Genomic DNA, 16349 nt, shown 5'->3' with positions numbered 1-16349 from the left:
GGAAAATCGCTGAAATATTGAAAACAAAGTTTTCGCGCTCACCCCAGGTCAAAGCGGATTTGAAAATTTAATCAAATTTGAGAAAGCGAAAATGAATGCAAGAATAGCAATTCCAATTACAGGTATTTTTTGGAATGGACAAAAGCTCATTTTGAGGCTAAAATGAGAATACGTATTCCTATTCCCTATTCCTATTCCACGCACCAAACAAAGAATACAAATCATATTCTAATTTCCTATTCCTATTCCAGTTGTATTCCAGCAACCAAATGGGCCCTAAGGAGTTTTCACTTGCTTGATTATAAGACTTCCAAATTTTAGAGACACCTACTTCTTGTTTTCTCTATTTCATAGGTGCACATACGTCTCTACTTTTTCAATGATCTTTGATTTTTATACTTAATTAATTAAAAAATTTCTTATTTGTCTAATTCAAACACAATTTCTTCAAAATCTTGTCAAAACATCTATTTTAGCTATAATCATTATAAATTAGTGTCAAGACAAATAAAAATATTCTCTAGAAACATTCATTTGTATTTTCCTTTCTTTACATATAAAATCAAGTCCAAATAATCACTTTAAAATATTTCAAAACTTCACTATTATCTATTTCTAAAAAATAATATCATTTTGATTTATTTAATAGGACAAATTTATATTTGTTGGAAGACATGTTAATTTATTATATTCTAATTAATATATAAGAAATTCCCTAATAATATTCAAAACTTCTATCTATTTATATATGATTTTCTATCAATGTTTTGAAGTAATTCACAATATAGTTTTTTACAAGCAATAAAGTATTTTATAAAGCGATTTTAAATACTATGATAAGAAAATATGTTAATTACTAAAAACTTTGATAATATAAAATGAAGACTATGAACTTTTAAAATCAATTCCACGACTAGTTTTTGCGAAGCCTCCCCGATAGTCATTGCACGGAAAAAGGAAGAAGCAAAACGCCTTATTGATATAACCAAAGAAAGTGAAAAAAAACTACAGGATGCTTGTAGCTAAATAATGGATGAAATTATCCTCGTACTGAACTTTACAATTCACATGATATTTTTTTAATAAAAGGGAAATGCCTATTTGTTTTTAAAACTGAATTGCACCTATATTACATTGTGACTGGTATACAACAAGCAAAGTTGTTCATCTGTTCTTGCAGCAACATGTTCAGTTTGGAAGAAGTTGAATTCTCTGTGAAATGACATCTACACACTTTTTGTCTTTCTTGCTCAAAGGGTATCAATGTCATGTTCAAAACCATATAAACACAAAAGCACCTTTGTAATTGATTTCCTCTCATAACATCTCATCCCATGTTGAGTCTTAGTTTGAAATAGTGCTACATTATAGAGCTGCTGTTTTCTTTCAAACAATTTGCATAGATGGTAATTACTTTTGCTACAAATTCTGTAAAGGCCAACCAACTTTATTGTTAATAAGGAGGAGATGTCAAAACCATTAAATGTCACTGAATAGAAAATTATTGGATGGTTACCTTCTAGTTTGATAAGAACATTTCCCTTAGACAGATGTTTATTCTGCAAATTCAGAGGTTTTAAATTTGAGTAGCCATAGAATAATCAAGACAACTATTAATGTCCTTTGCCTAATGGGAAGCTCACTCACCGAATTTATATAGTTGTTGTAAAGATCTCTTTTAATAGAAGCTGGAACTCTCTTCATGAGCTCCTCCATAAGACTCTGCATGTTTTTTTTTTTTTGGGCAACTATTCATCTATGCTGAAATATGCTATGAAAATGTATATAGCTACAAATGTTTGTATGAAAGAGCTATGAAGTTGTAGTAGACATATACCTGAAGTATTAGTTCTGGGTTTACACAATCAGATAGCAATCTCTGAAACTTTCCACGAACAATAAAAACTCTGATATAGCCATGAGACAGTGAAAACTTGTTTATCAATTTTGCTATTGTACTTAATCAGAATTTTCATCCTGATTGAAATGAATACAATTGTTAAAGTCCAAAACTATCATATAGTTGTTTAAAGCCATCAAATCAGCCTTATCTCTTCTAAATTTTTATAGCTCACTTCAAAAATTGCATTTGGGTAATGAAAGCAAAAATAGTAGTAAAAGTCAATTGTGAAATGAATCATTCAAACTCATAGATGCACAGAAGTGCTCGATTAATAATGGGTCATTTTAAGTTTCAGTATTTAGTACTTTTCTGATGTGTAAATCTTATGTCTAATAAAGTGGGAACATAATTTTTTTCCAATGAACATTCTTAAGTTCCAGTATTCAGTACTTTTATGATGCATAAAGTTTATATCTAATAAAATGGGAACATAAATTTTTTCCAATGAACATTCTAATCATGATTACATTAAAGGCATTACCTTCTTGAGGTTGGTTCTGTCAAAATATCTGTTGCAATTTCTGTTACCAGGTCATCCCAACCGACAGGAATTGGTTGGTCATCTTGGAATGGATATCTGCATGAAATGGAAATATATTTACAAGAAGTATGAAAGAGAATTTAAATGATAATTTTGAGAAATGGACAGTAGATAAATGTCATATGCTCTGCCAATACAGTAATCAATTGTAGTATGGATTTAGTATAACAATGTACCATATGATATTTCTTTTTGTTCATTAAACTTTTGGGCACATATCATATAACCCAACCTCAAAGAATATTACCTTGGAATCCAAATGACCGAGGTATTTTAGAAGATGATATGAACTTATTAATATTCTGATAGTGACAATCATAGTGAATTGTAATATTTGCTAATAATGTAGGTGAACATTTTTGCACATCTAATATTCTTTAATAGCTAGATTTTAATGTCACACTCAAGAGTAAGGTATTTCTTTAATTTTAAGAATTGATATAGTTTATTTTTTGAAAGGTTCAACGTCTTAGAATAAATGATAAGGATAGACATTACTGGTAAGCTTTGCAGGCTTCAAGGGACATGATTGCTCGTCTCAGATTCTGCTTTGATTTGCTTGCAATTCGAGCTGCAAAACTCATTGGTAAGTCAAACCTTTCCTTCTTGGCGATCTGAAGAAGAACTTCCATGATCTGTGGGATCCTCAAACACATCAGATAAAAGACTATCAACTAAAACCAAATTGTTAAATTTAACAAGTCTTATTATGGTCAGATTTAAACAGTATTTTTATAGGTGTAGGTGGTTTATCTGAACTTACACTAGTTTTTTTCCCAATATGACTAATCTAATTCTGTAATTTAAGATGAACCATTTTAAAAATTATAACTAAAATGTGCTTAATATATATAAGTATACAATAAGTCTAATATTTAAATTACAATGTTTTGCAACAAACTCACTTCATGGGTCAGTGGAGCATCTACTTTGATGACTTGGCAACGGTTCTTTAGAGAATCTATGAGGCCTGCATTACTATCTGAACAGAGAATAAGTTTAACTGCATCTGTGTAGCGGTCCATCATCCATTTTATAATGTGCTGAACATCCTTTGAGAGTCTTTCAACTTCATATAGAACCATCACTGAATTCAAAACACATCACATTGCTAAGGATTTCGGAGTACAGTGAATTTCAATGCACTACAATGGATAATGAAACTAAATATACTAAATTCTTTGAAATTTTCACAGTTAAAACATTTTGAGAGTAAGTCTGTACATAGACAACTGTTTTCTATCTTTTACATTTTGGATGCCAATCAGTAGAAATTTTTACAGACCTTTATAATCTGCTACAAAACTAGATTCGTATTCCTCTAGTACAGCTATCTCAGATGTGCGTGCTAACTCCTTGATGAGAGCCATTAACACATAGCGGGCATTGTCAGCCACAGGTGAAATATTAAGCTCCATATGGTGGGGACTTGATGCAATCGGCAGACTTACAGTCCCATGTCTCTTACCCTGTTTTTTTCATTAAAGATTGATGAATGCACCTAGAAACTGTTAATGAACGAATACATTTCTTATGATAAAACGAAGAGAAATCCCTCTACACTCATGTATGTCATTAACAAATCCTGATACATTATTTCAGCTATGTGTTTCTTAATAATAATTTTTAATTAATTATGCATGAGTTTTTTTTGATATTTTAGATTGTATTCAACGTTTCATCTTTCTCTTTTTTGATTGTGGATCATTAAGTATAATTTAAAATATTAATATGGAAAAAGAAGAACATTAGATTCAGAAAATATGTTATTTTCACTATAAATTGTAAAAAATTTATACTAAATATAAATTAAAAAGATTCATTAGTGAGAGAGAATTTTTCTTTTTTTTTCTTTATAAATTTGATATGTAGAGTTTGAATCTGCTAAAATAATTGAAAAGTTTGTTTCTACTATGGCATTTGACTAAGGATGCTTCTTTTAGAAATTTGTTATTAAAACTCTCTTAAAAGTATAAAGGAGAAGAAAGAGTTTGAAAGAAGTAAGACCTTAATGCATTATTTAAAAAATGATTCAAATATATATTATCAATTTTATAAAATAGTTTTTTAATGATAATAAGAAAGGAAGTGTAATGTGAAGAACTTGTAAAAACATTTCATCTTTTTATTTAAATTTAATAATTATTTATGATAAATATTATATTTTCAAAATAACTTTAAATGATCTATCTCTCACTTATTTTATATAACTACCACTTGAGATTAATTTAAAAAATATTAAATCTCTTAAATTTCTCTATATATAAATATATTGATTAAAATATTAAAAAAAAGGAGAGGCATATAGACTGGCAGGCTTCTGAACTAACACAAGCTAGAAAAAGTGAAAAATGGCAGTGGATTCAAACAATAATAATAAATACATCTGTAAACTCCAAATAAAATTATATATCTGTAAACTCCAAATCAAATTGTATAAAATATATATTGACTAGTTGGAAATACAGAAATTGGAAAAATTACCTGCAGCTCAAAAGATCTAAAGTCATGTGAAACCTGAAAAACCGAATACAATAATAACTGTCATTGAATGGGCTAGAGCAATAACAAATTAGAAGAGATGAAGAGAAATGATTGAAACCAAATCTCTATGCTTTGAATCGTAGATTTGTATAAAAAATTACTGAAATGATACAGACTACGAAATATATAACTTTTGCAGCCGTGTACCAAATAAAAATATCAGTGTAGAAAAGAGTTCATTTACCCTCCAAGAAGAACCTCCATAAATATCTCGTAACAAAGCCATGGTGAGAGCTTTCTTTCCCGAACCAGAAGGGCCTTGGAAAAGAATATGAGGGCAGTTCCCATGTGATATCTATTAAGGAGATCCACAAAGTAAATTCAATTTAAAAAACAAAAAACAAAGACCAAAACAAAAGATTGTCAGCAACTCTTCTGTATAGATTGTGTAAAAGTTTTAATATTGATCAACTTATCAGATCATACATAGTTAACTAATGTATCACTTTTAATCTTAAGAACTTATAAGATCACACATTGTTAACTAATGTATCACTTCTAATCTTGAAAAACTTATAAGATCACACATAGCTAGCTAGCTATGTATTAAGGTCTTACCAATTGTTTGAGAAGGAGAGCTTGTTTTTTATGGCATACAAATCCTGCAAGAGACCCAGGACGATGCTTCTCTGCCCACGAAACCCTAATTTCTCTTTCTTTTGAGGTCATACTTTCAATATCCGAAGATCTATCCTTTTTCAAAATACGTACACCATTGGTAGGCATGCAACCTTTTACACCTATGCAAGATAACCAAACCTTTTTTCTACACTTCAGATGTGAATCTCTTTCTTTCTCAATGTTTCTTGTATTGAATTCCCTGCCAGAGAACCTTGCACTAGGTTTCACCCTTACAGAAATAGGGGTGGCAATACTTGTTGAGGTAGTTCTAGAACTTTTCTCAGAGTTTGTATCTTTGCTATAAAGAGTTTCCATTGGTGTCAATTTGGCAACTTTGGGAGTCATATCTGCTCTGGAGAAAAATATAGCATTGGGGGATATGCACTCTGAGCTGTCCATCATTGTACTGTCAACCCATTCACCTTCAGCTGTTTTGCGACTGGCAGCTATTTCATTCACATTTTTTATGGTGGTATCACCTTTTATTGTTTTCTTGTTCAAATAATTTGTGTTCTTCTCAGCCTTGGGTAATTCTTTTTCAAGTTTGGAATATTCATGGTCATGTCCATTGGCTTTAATGTGATTCCTATATCCATTAGGCTTTAAGTCATCTACCCGAAAACGAGGAGTTGATCTTGATCTAGAGCTTACTCTATCTGTTTTTGAGACCCTGTTGAACCAAATAACATATATAAAATTTGTTCACAAACTGAATAAATAAAGTAAGATAATAAAATGATTTCAATCCATAGATAAACACTATTCAAAGGATCCCTAGTAGGAAATGAAATTTTGAGGTGAGTATTGCACCTCATGATCTTAGTTGCTAAGAAGAAAAAAATTGAAGTTATTGAGGGTTTTATATAAAAGAGAAATTTGTGGTTTTCCCCATATCCTTGAATTTGAGCTGTCAATTTTTATCAGAACAAATTTTTTCACAAGCAACACATTTTTCTGTACCTTATTTGTCGTCACTGATATAAAAACTCTGATTCAAAATAGACAAAAGGAATTCAAGTTCTACTGAAAAATTTAAACCCAAAATAAAATTGTTCAGCGACAACTTACCCATCACTAGTTGCAAACTTCTTTGCATCAAGATCAGATTTCCTCAGATTGCTTGTATCCTTACGAGATTCAAGTTTACCAACTGAAGCTGAACGGGCTCTGGTAGAATTGGGCCGGGCATTAAAGTTGTGAAGATTGTGCGAAGAGGCTTTTGACGTTGATTCGCTTTCTTCAATGCTGTGTTTGTCATGCCACTCCCCTTCATGATTCTCAAACCCATTTCTTCTAATGGGTATGGTTCTGTTACTTTCTCCCATACGAGACCTCCTTGCATGATGAATCTTCTCTGTGGTGCCAGTCGCCATGACAATGCCCTCAGAGGAAAAAATAGCTGTTAGTTGAATAGGTCAAAAGTTTCTTGAAGGATACTCAGAGTTGAGATTGTAAGGGTTTTGTATTGACAAATTTGTGTGGTTCCTCCTATAATTGTTTGATACACTTTAGAAATCTTGGGTTATACCCATTACAATTATTTGTTACACAGCAACAAGTTTTCTATCGATATTCAGTTTTTTCCTACAACGAGGTCTTAATGGATGTTCAATTGTGAGGGTTTTCTATTGACAAGCTTGAGTGGTTCCCCCTACAATTGGGTTTTACTCTTAGAAAACTTGGGTAATACTTATCACAATTCAATGGTATCCATGAAAAAGATTTCCATGGATGTTCAAGTCCTGTTACAAATGGCTGTCACCCATTAACAAGATCTACATAGACGTTCAAATCTTTTAATAAATAAATGTTATGCTATCATTGAAGAGGTCTCTATGATTTTCAATTCCTCTTACAAATGGGTAGAACTCATTAAAAGTATTTCTAAGAATGTTCAGTTCTTCTGACAAATGGGTTGTATCCGTTAACATAGTATGTATAGATATTACCCATTAGCAAGGTCTCCATAGATATTCAATTCCTCTATCAAACTAATGTTACACATTAGAAAAATTAATACAACCATAGATGTTCAATTCCTCTTACATATTACAAGTAGCTAATTCCTCTGCAAAGGCTGAGCAATCTTTCTACAAGTGACAGCAATATCTGGATGAAACTCAAGACTCGAGAAAGCTTGAAATGCAAAAATTAGGCTCAAACTCAGGTGTCTAGCAAGATCATTTTTCCTTTTGAAGCTTGTGCCAGAGCATCTCAGAACCTTCATACTGGTTACGACAACGTTATTTCCTTGCAAAACCCAATTTTATTTATTTATCATATCGCTAGGTTGCCTAGGAAATACAAATATAGCTGTTTGCATATGTTGCATCGAGGGTTTCTGCAAATGACAGATATCAAGCTTGTATAACCAAAATTACGGTGATCATAACAAGGTTTTCTTTCAGAGGGGCCACCATTTTTTCCTCCACTTCCATTTTGAATTTAGTAATCTATATGGCATATTATCAGTTTTCTCGTTTATTCCATCCTTAGCTGTTTTATTGTCTTGTTCTAAAGCCCAATCCTTTAGTTTAATCGATATTAACAGCTAAGAGAGTAGTTTAATACAAATTCAATCTCCAGCTTGGTCAGATTTTTGTCTTGATCAATCTAAATTTTGCTAAGCCAAAATATCTTTGAAAATTCTAGGAAAGATTTCTTGGAACAGCTAATGCAATCTCAAGGCAATTGTCTGACAAGAGTAATTATTAACTACCCAGCTTTCATTCTTTAATTGATAATTGATATAATTTGTAATAAATGAAAATGCCAAATTTGACGTCGCCTGGAGAAATTTCTAATGCATTTAATAATATCGGCCCAATGACACACTATAATCACCAAAATTGTGAGCTATTTCCTTCCACAATTTTGTCGGTGGCATCGGAATGTTATTTTTTTTAATGTTTATTAATTATTTTATTTTATAATATATATATTGCTGGTGATTATGGTTGTCTATTTATGGTTCAGAATATTCAGCACAATGTTTTCATTAACTCAAGCTGGAGAGAGCTTGAACTCAACATTTAAAGTAAGATGAAGACACTTTTTAAATATAATTTGTGAATTTTGTAATATTCATTCGGGAATTTAAGAGAACTTAACTTACTACATTACAATGTTTTATTGAACATTGCAAAAGTAATATACAGATACACATCAAATACATATAAGAAATTACAAATATTGTTTCCACTCCTTAAGGATTCTTTCATCTACTACACATGTCGTGGGGTATATAATAACAAATACAGTACATCAATAAAAAAATACATCATCTTGTAGGATCTTAAGATATAATGTACATGATATGTATATACATCAAATGAATAGAATCTCTAGCATAAGTATAAGAATGATAATGGTCTAACTTCATCAACGAATATCCAATACTACCAACTTGTGGGGGACCCAAATGGAAAGAAGTCACCACCTTCCAACCTCATAGTCATCTAATCATGCTCCTAGTCCCACCATGAAGGGGAGATAATGTATGATCTACACACAAATAATCAAACAACAAAATCAACAACACGAATCCTATGCAAGGATCCTAAAATCTCTCTACAACACGTGGTACTACTCATACGAAATGATGATCTCAGAGGCAACCTAAAACAAAAACAAAAGTATAAATATAAATAGGAAACCTAAGATGCATATGGGGAAGTGTTATCATGTGAGTCAAATCTAAGGTTACCCTAATAGTCTCTTTGGACTTTGACCCCCTAGTAACTCTATGTGACATCAATATACTTTCACATAGACAAAAAAACTAATTATGCAAGATTGCAATCAAGCATCTTGTCCCACTCCCTTCCTAGCATATCATTATAGTTATACTATAAATTGAGCTTTTTATAATTGAACTAGGAGTTCAATGGAAATTGAATATTAATATTGGACTTATATAGAAGTTAAAGTAATGCTCTAAGAATAATATTGATATTAACATTTAATATAATTCTTTACATTATTAACTAAGTTATTTATAATCTAAGATCATTTAAATTAATAATAATAACATGATAATATGAAATAGTTAAAATTGATAAAATATTACTATTTATTTAAAAAATTAATTTTGAGTGCTAGTACATGCTAGGATGAGAGTGGGAGAAGATCCTTGATTGTGATTTTGAATAGTTAGTTTCTTTGTTTGTACAAAAGGATTACTGATGCCACATAGAGTCATTAGGGGGCTATAGTCTAGAGAGACTACTAGGGTAATCTTAGAGTTGACTCATTTGCTGACACTTCCCCATATGCATCTCAGGTTTCCTATTTATTTTTATATTTTTATTTTTTCTTTGGGGTTTCCTCTGAGATTATCTTTTTGTATGAGTAGTACCACTTGTTGTAGAGAGCTTTTAGGATCCTTTCCTAGGATTTGTGTTGTTAATTTTATTGTTTGATTATCTATGTGTGGATCATACATTATCTCCCCTACACGATGGTAGTGTGAGTATGACTAGGTGATCACATAGTTGGGAGGTAGTGACTTCTTACCATTTGGGCCCCCTACTGTTTGGTGGTATTGGATGTTCATTAATGTAGTTGCACCATTATCATTCTTCTACTTATGCTGGAGATTCTATTCATTTGATGTATCTACATATCATGTACCTTATATCTTGAGATCCTACAAGATGAAGTATTCTTTATTGCATATTGTACGACATATATAGTGGATGTTGTTATTTGGATGTGCTTCATTATATCAGTTGTACTTTATCTTTGTATGAGAATATGCATATGTTAGTCATTTATGATTATGCTCATTATATTTAAGATTACAATTAACTAATGAAACATTCTTAAATGTGACTCAACATGAAGGAACCCTTGAGGAATGGGAACAATATTTGTAATTCCTTATGTGTATTTGATATGTCTATGTATATTACTTTTGCATTGTGAGCTTGATATTTTATAAATTTTTAAGGAATTTTTTTTTTAGTAAAACATTGTAACATAGCAGATTAATTTCTCTTGGTTTCTTGAGTGAGGTGTTACAAATTCAACTAGCCAAGTAAGTAGAAGATCAACTAGCATATAACAACAAGCAAAAAAAAACAAAAACAAAAACAAACAAATAAATAAACTAACACACTAGACTAGACCTATAGACACCACTTGGGATATAACAACTCCTTCCCAACCTTTGTTAAGATCCAATTTGTCTAGCAAGGAAGCTTTCTTGGAAGGACTACCTATAACAACATCAATGGAAGCTACATTATCCTTGAGAGTCACCTATAAACTATCATCACATTTCCTTCATTTATCCCTCTTCTCTTCTTGCTCCTCCTAAATTTTCTTGTTTAGTTAGACCTTGTTATCCTTCACATGGCTAGAGCATTAAGCATCTCGTTCCTCTTCTCCTTAGTATGAATCTAGTTCTTTATCACTTTAATTTTATTCTCCATTAGTTCCTAATTGTTGAGCTTTTGGTAAAAAAACCGTTTTCCACTCCTCACATACCCACATACCCCTTCCCCTAGGTTTATTTGCTCACTCTCTTCTCTAACTCAACAATGGATTCCAACTTTTTTATCGTCTTCTTGGCAACATCATGTTGCATAATAAGCCATTTGGAGATGGTGTTTTTACTATTTTAAAATATACATACTCATCCACCATTTTCTGGACTTTACTTAGGTTGTAATAATCTGGAAAATTAGTATCTTTCATTTCCTTGGGTAATTCAATTGGGATGTGTATATCTCTCATATAACCAAGAGGGATCGAAACAAGGGAGAAAGACTTAATAGAATGAGATTGGAAATCACCAATTTATTTTTAAAGAGTCTAGGATAAATCAATAGACCAAGAAGATGAGGAGTCCTTAGAGACCATGACATGGTTATCCTTAGGTTGCTTAATACCTAGGACCTTGCATTAGGATTTCGTTTGAGGGATGAATTTGATAGGCATAGAAGGAGTGATATTGAACAACAATCTAGGATGAAATAAGGGTTATTAAATTCAGTAGTGAGGGATTGTCAAGGACTTGCCTGCAGAGTAACAACAAGGAGAAAATTATAATGGCAGGAAATGAGCCTACGATGAAGGGGAGGTACACTCTTATTTTTCACTTTGGAAATTAGTTTGGATAAAAATAAATAATTCTAGAATGGGAAGTTGAAATTAAAATCATTGGAAAGAATAAAATGTTTTAGATCTTCCCTATAACATGATAAATTTGATGAGGACCAAGAAAACACCATTTCACTCTCTAGGAGTGTCATACATGTTAAAACCATTATACAATCTACAGATATTCTCACTCAAACCAAGAAATTTTTTGAAATTCATCTTAAATTATCCATATGAGTTGTGAGACATTGATAAAATTTTACCGAACAAACCCACAACCACCATAATGGTTTTTTAGGGACCAAAAGAGATACACCATCAATGCTCACATTGTTTTCTTCCCAAGATTGTGCAAATGTCTTCGAGAAGTCTAGGTTGCATCCCTTCATATTATCCATTTATTGGTCCATATGACCCTTCTATAAAATGGACCAAAAGTTGAGTTATTTTTTAACTTCTCACAAGAATCTAACACAATTTATTTTAGGTCTCGTCCTATTATACATATACTAAATAACTCTTGGTGAAAGATATAAAACTAACAAATGGGAGCTTGGAAAAGATGTCGAGTAAAAATAAACTCTTCAACCCCCAAAGAAGTATGAAACCTTTCTCATCATCATAAATGATTACTTGTGTAAGGACCGATAGGTCTCCAAGCTTGGTTATTTCCTTCACATTATTTACACAACCTACATGGGTAAGGTCTAGGGTGGCATTCCAGTTATGATGTTTTGGGTGAAGTGATGCATCACCATAAGCCTATCAATATCCCTACTACCTTAACAAAAGGTGTGATGATATTTAATAATTTCACTATGTTAAGAATGTTATCTTTGGTGTAGGTGATAAAATCAACCATTTCACATGCTAGGGTACACTTGCATGTGAACATATTAATGATGATATTCTTGGTATCACCCTCCACAACGATTTTCTTGAATCCTCACATAAAACTTGTAGATAATGGATCATAGAGATGATAAAATGATTCCATTTAGTTTAGGTCTCCTCCTATAATGCATACACAGACAAAATCTTGGGACAAGATAGGAAAAAGGGAAATGAGATCCTAGAATAGAAGTAGAGTAAATATAATAGTTTTTGAATGCCAAATAAAGTATGAAACCATTCTCATCATCATAAAAATGTAAGTGTAAGGACCATTATTTCCAAGCTTGGTAATTTCCTTTCCATTATTCGCATGGCCTTCATGAGTAAGATCTTGATTGGTGTTCCAAGTTATGATGTTTTTGATGAAGTGACCAATCATCACAAGCCTGTCAAAATCCTTGCTACCTTTACAAAAGGTGTGCTAACACTTATATAATTCCACTATATCAAGGAGATCTTTATTTTTGGTGATGAAACTAACTATTTCTAATCCTAGAGTACACTTGCATGTGAACATCATGATGACATTCTTGGTGTCACCCTCCACAATGATTTTCTTGAATCCTCCCATGCTAACCAATTCAATACTGATGTAGGAGCATCTTGGGTTTTCTTGGTGACTACTTTGGAGTTCATGGGAGGAGGCATAGTATTTTATTTGGAAGGTTATTGGATTGGTACTTAGTCAAAGAATAATTGATGCTCAATCGCTATTGGGCATAGTTTATGTTCTGGAAACTCGACATGGTCTAGGAACTCGGCATGGTCTAGGAAAATGACATGGTCTGGAAACTCAAAATTGTCTTTGGAACTTGGCATGGTCTTTAGATCTTGGTAATTCTTGGAAATATACTAGTGCTTGGCTTGGTTTTGCTGATACTCGATTTGGTCTTGGTTTCTGTTGGTGCTGAGTTAGCTGTAATTCAACTTTTGGCATTTAATTTATGTATGGGTATTTAGTTTGTGTTATGGCCAACTTGTGGCTCAACATATATTTAATATGAGGGATTTAATTTAGTTTGTAATGTACTGGGCTGACTTGTGGCTTAGTGGGGTATAAGTAAGGAGTTTTGTGGAGTCCTTAGGGAGTGGTTTTCATCTAGTTGGGAGAAGGGGATGAAGTGTAGATGTGAATTTTAAAGAGCTAGGGTTGCAACTTAGGAACTAGAGGATTGCATGGTGGACTTAAGGGTAAAGTGTAGATCCTTCTTGGTATTCTTGTCTAGTTGTGGATTTGGAATAGCTAGAATTAATGTGTGGTAACTAGATGTTGCGAGATCTTGCAAAACTGGTATTGTAATTGTTGTTTATATTTGGCCCTAACCTAAAAGGCCTTACGAATGGGCATATTGCATGTAAACAATTATTTTATGAATAAAGAGTTGTGATTTTGTATCAGATCTTGCATTATTGTTGTTTTGTTGTTGTATTTCTGCTATGTTGGTTTGCTAGATTCTAGATCACCTCATTTTGGGATACATCTAGATTTGCACTATGTTAGGTGGTATTTGAGTGAAGGTTGTTCCTATGTGTGTTGATAGATTACTAAAGTTGAGGCATTTTGCACTAGGATCTGGGGTGAAGTTGGTTTGAGAAGATATTAATCTTGTAGTGGATTTATTTCTAGAGTCCTGGGTTGTGAAGTGGCAGATTGTAGTTCTTATTTGCAATTACAGATGACTTGCAGATGGATTGATGGATATGAAGATGGAAAGTAGATCTTGTTAAGGCATGATCACATAGATTTTGTGGATTGTAGATCCATGTTCTTGGACTTGTGATTTGGTTCTTGATTGTTTGTGCGAGGTGGCAGGTTGTGATTTGACTTGCAAATTATTTAGTTTTATCACAAGGAGCATGGGAAGGATTTGTTGCAGAGGGTTTGTGAAGAACTTGGTAGATGGCTCTGAGAGGATTGGACCCTGAGATGATTATAAATCTTCATGATGTGGTGGAGAGGAAATTTTTTGAGATGTCTACTCAGTTTGAAGCTAGTTTGGTTGACTGTTTTAAGGACGAGATGAGGAAGGAATTCCATAGATGTTTGTGGAATTGGAGTCTACCAATCCAAAATAGAGTTTTCTGGAATGTTAAGAGATATGTTCAAGAGAAAAGATGGAAGAGGTTGGTTTTTTTGATCAGTTTGTGGAGTCTGATACAAAACTTGCAGAGAAACTTGAGGCTGTTGCTAAGGATATTCCTAGCCTTGTTGATGTTGGGATGGAGATTTGTTTTCATGGTTAGTTGGTTGGTTTGACATGGAGATTGTAGCATACTTGATCATGGAGGACTGAGTTTCTATTGGCAATGAGTTATGTGTTGTAGAGAATCTTGTTGTGAGCAATGAGATTGTTGGTATTGTGAGTTTGGCATGTGTTAATGGAGATCCACATATTGCTGTTGATGTGGAGTTTTTTGTTGCTAGTGTAAATTCACTAGTTGCTATTGTGGATGATGATTTACTAGTGAAGAATTATGTTTAGTTTGTTCATGGGAGTGAGCATGTTGATTGGATGGTTGAGATTCTAGTGTTTGATAGAGTGATGCAGATATGGATGATTTTCATGCTGGTTTTCTTGTCCATATTGGAGTGCAAGCCTTTCATAAAGATGAAGATGGTTTTTGTTCTTTCTTTGGGCATCAAGGTGTGGGACAAACTATTCTATTTACCTGGGGAGTTTGATGCAAGAGCATCTTGGGTGTGCTTGGTGACTAATTTGGAGTTCATGGGAGGAGGCTTAGTAGTTTGTTTGGAAGGTTATTGGACTAGTACTAGTGCTTGGTCGCTATCGGGCATAGTTTATGCTCTAGAAACTTGACATGGTTTGGGAACTCGGCGTGGTCTAGGAACTTGACATGGTCTATGGAACTCGGCATGGTCTATGGAACTCGACATGGTCTATAATCTTGGCATGGTCTTTGGAACTCAACATGGTCTCTGGAGCTCGATAATGCTTGGGAATTTACTAGTGCTCGGATTGGTTTTGCTAACACTCTGTTTGGTCTTGGTTTCTATTGGTGTTGAGTTGTCTATGAGCTGAATTTTGGCATTTAATTTATGTATGGGTATTTTATTTGTGTTGTGGACGAATTGTGGCTTAACATAAATTTAGTTTGTAATGCACTAGGCTGACTTGTGGCTTAGTGGGGTATAAGTAAGGGGTTTTGTGGAGTATTTAGGGAGTGGTTGTCATCTAGTTGGTAGAAGGGGATGAAATGTAGATGTAAATTTTGAAGAGCTAGGGTTGTGGCTTAGGAACTAGAGGATTTCTTAATGGAGTTAAGCGTACAAGTGTGAATTCTTCTTGGTGTTCTTATCCAGTTGTGGATCTGGACTAGCTAGAATTAGTGTGTGGTAACTAGATCTTGTAGGATCTTATAGAATTGGTATTTGTCCCTAACTCAAAAGACATAACAACTAGGCATATTGCATGTAATTAGTTATTTTATGAAAAAATATTTGTGATTTCGTCTTAGATCTTGCATCATTGTTGTATTTCTGCTATGTTGGTTTGCTAGATTTTGGATCACCTCATTTTTGGGTACATGTTTAGATTTTCACTACGTCAAATATCATAAAAAAAAACCTCAGCCAAATGGGTACCCAACTATCTTAGTTTGATACAATAGGTAACCAACTTGTTTTTGGAAATATAATGACAAGAAAGTGACACTAGTGATTTTTTCAGTAGTGAATCTTTGCCAATTGGCTATTTCGTCTCTTTGAGAAATCACAATTTG

At 32.9% G+C, this 16349-nt stretch overlaps 1 protein-coding gene across 1 annotated transcript; it reads right to left on the bottom strand.

The window, feature by feature from the left end:
* Positions 1-1360: 1360 nt before the first annotated feature.
* Positions 1361-6982, bottom strand: LOC149561175 (replication factor C subunit 3-like). The gene is made up of 12 exons (XM_089827754.1): positions 6678-6982; positions 5547-6279; positions 5173-5283; positions 4929-4961; positions 3730-3913; positions 3350-3531; positions 2943-3079; positions 2385-2480; positions 1838-1907; positions 1648-1722; positions 1517-1559; positions 1361-1428 (listed from the first exon to the last, which is right to left on the bottom strand). Exons 1-12 carry the CDS (start codon positions 6980-6982, stop codon positions 1361-1363), a joined length of 2037 nt encoding a protein of 678 aa, XP_089683880.1.
* Positions 6983-16349: the final 9367 nt, after the last annotated feature.

Source organism: Cupressus sempervirens, chromosome 4, assembly GCF_028749045.1.
Source record: "Cupressus sempervirens isolate cs-2001-9-10 chromosome 4, ASM2874904v1, whole genome shotgun sequence".
NCBI classification, from domain to species: Eukaryota; Viridiplantae; Streptophyta; class Pinopsida; order Cupressales; family Cupressaceae; genus Cupressus; species Cupressus sempervirens.
Note: the sequence above shows the minus strand (reverse complement) of the source record. Positions and strands in the feature narration are given on the sequence as shown.

Bases quoted from the DNA above. Each gene is read 5' to 3' on its own strand.
- LOC149561175 (XM_089827754.1), bottom strand. From the start codon at position 6,982: ATGGCGACTGGCACCACAGAGAAGATTCATCATGCAAGGAGGTCTCGT. The intron at 3,532-3,729 runs GTCTGTAAAAAT...TTTTGAATTCAG, and splicing joins TTTTGTAGCAGATTATAAAG to TGATGGTTCTATATGAAGTT. The intron at 2,481-2,942 runs GTAATGTCTATC...CATTTCATGCAG, and splicing joins GAAGCCTGCAAAGCTTACCA to ATATCCATTCCAAGATGACC.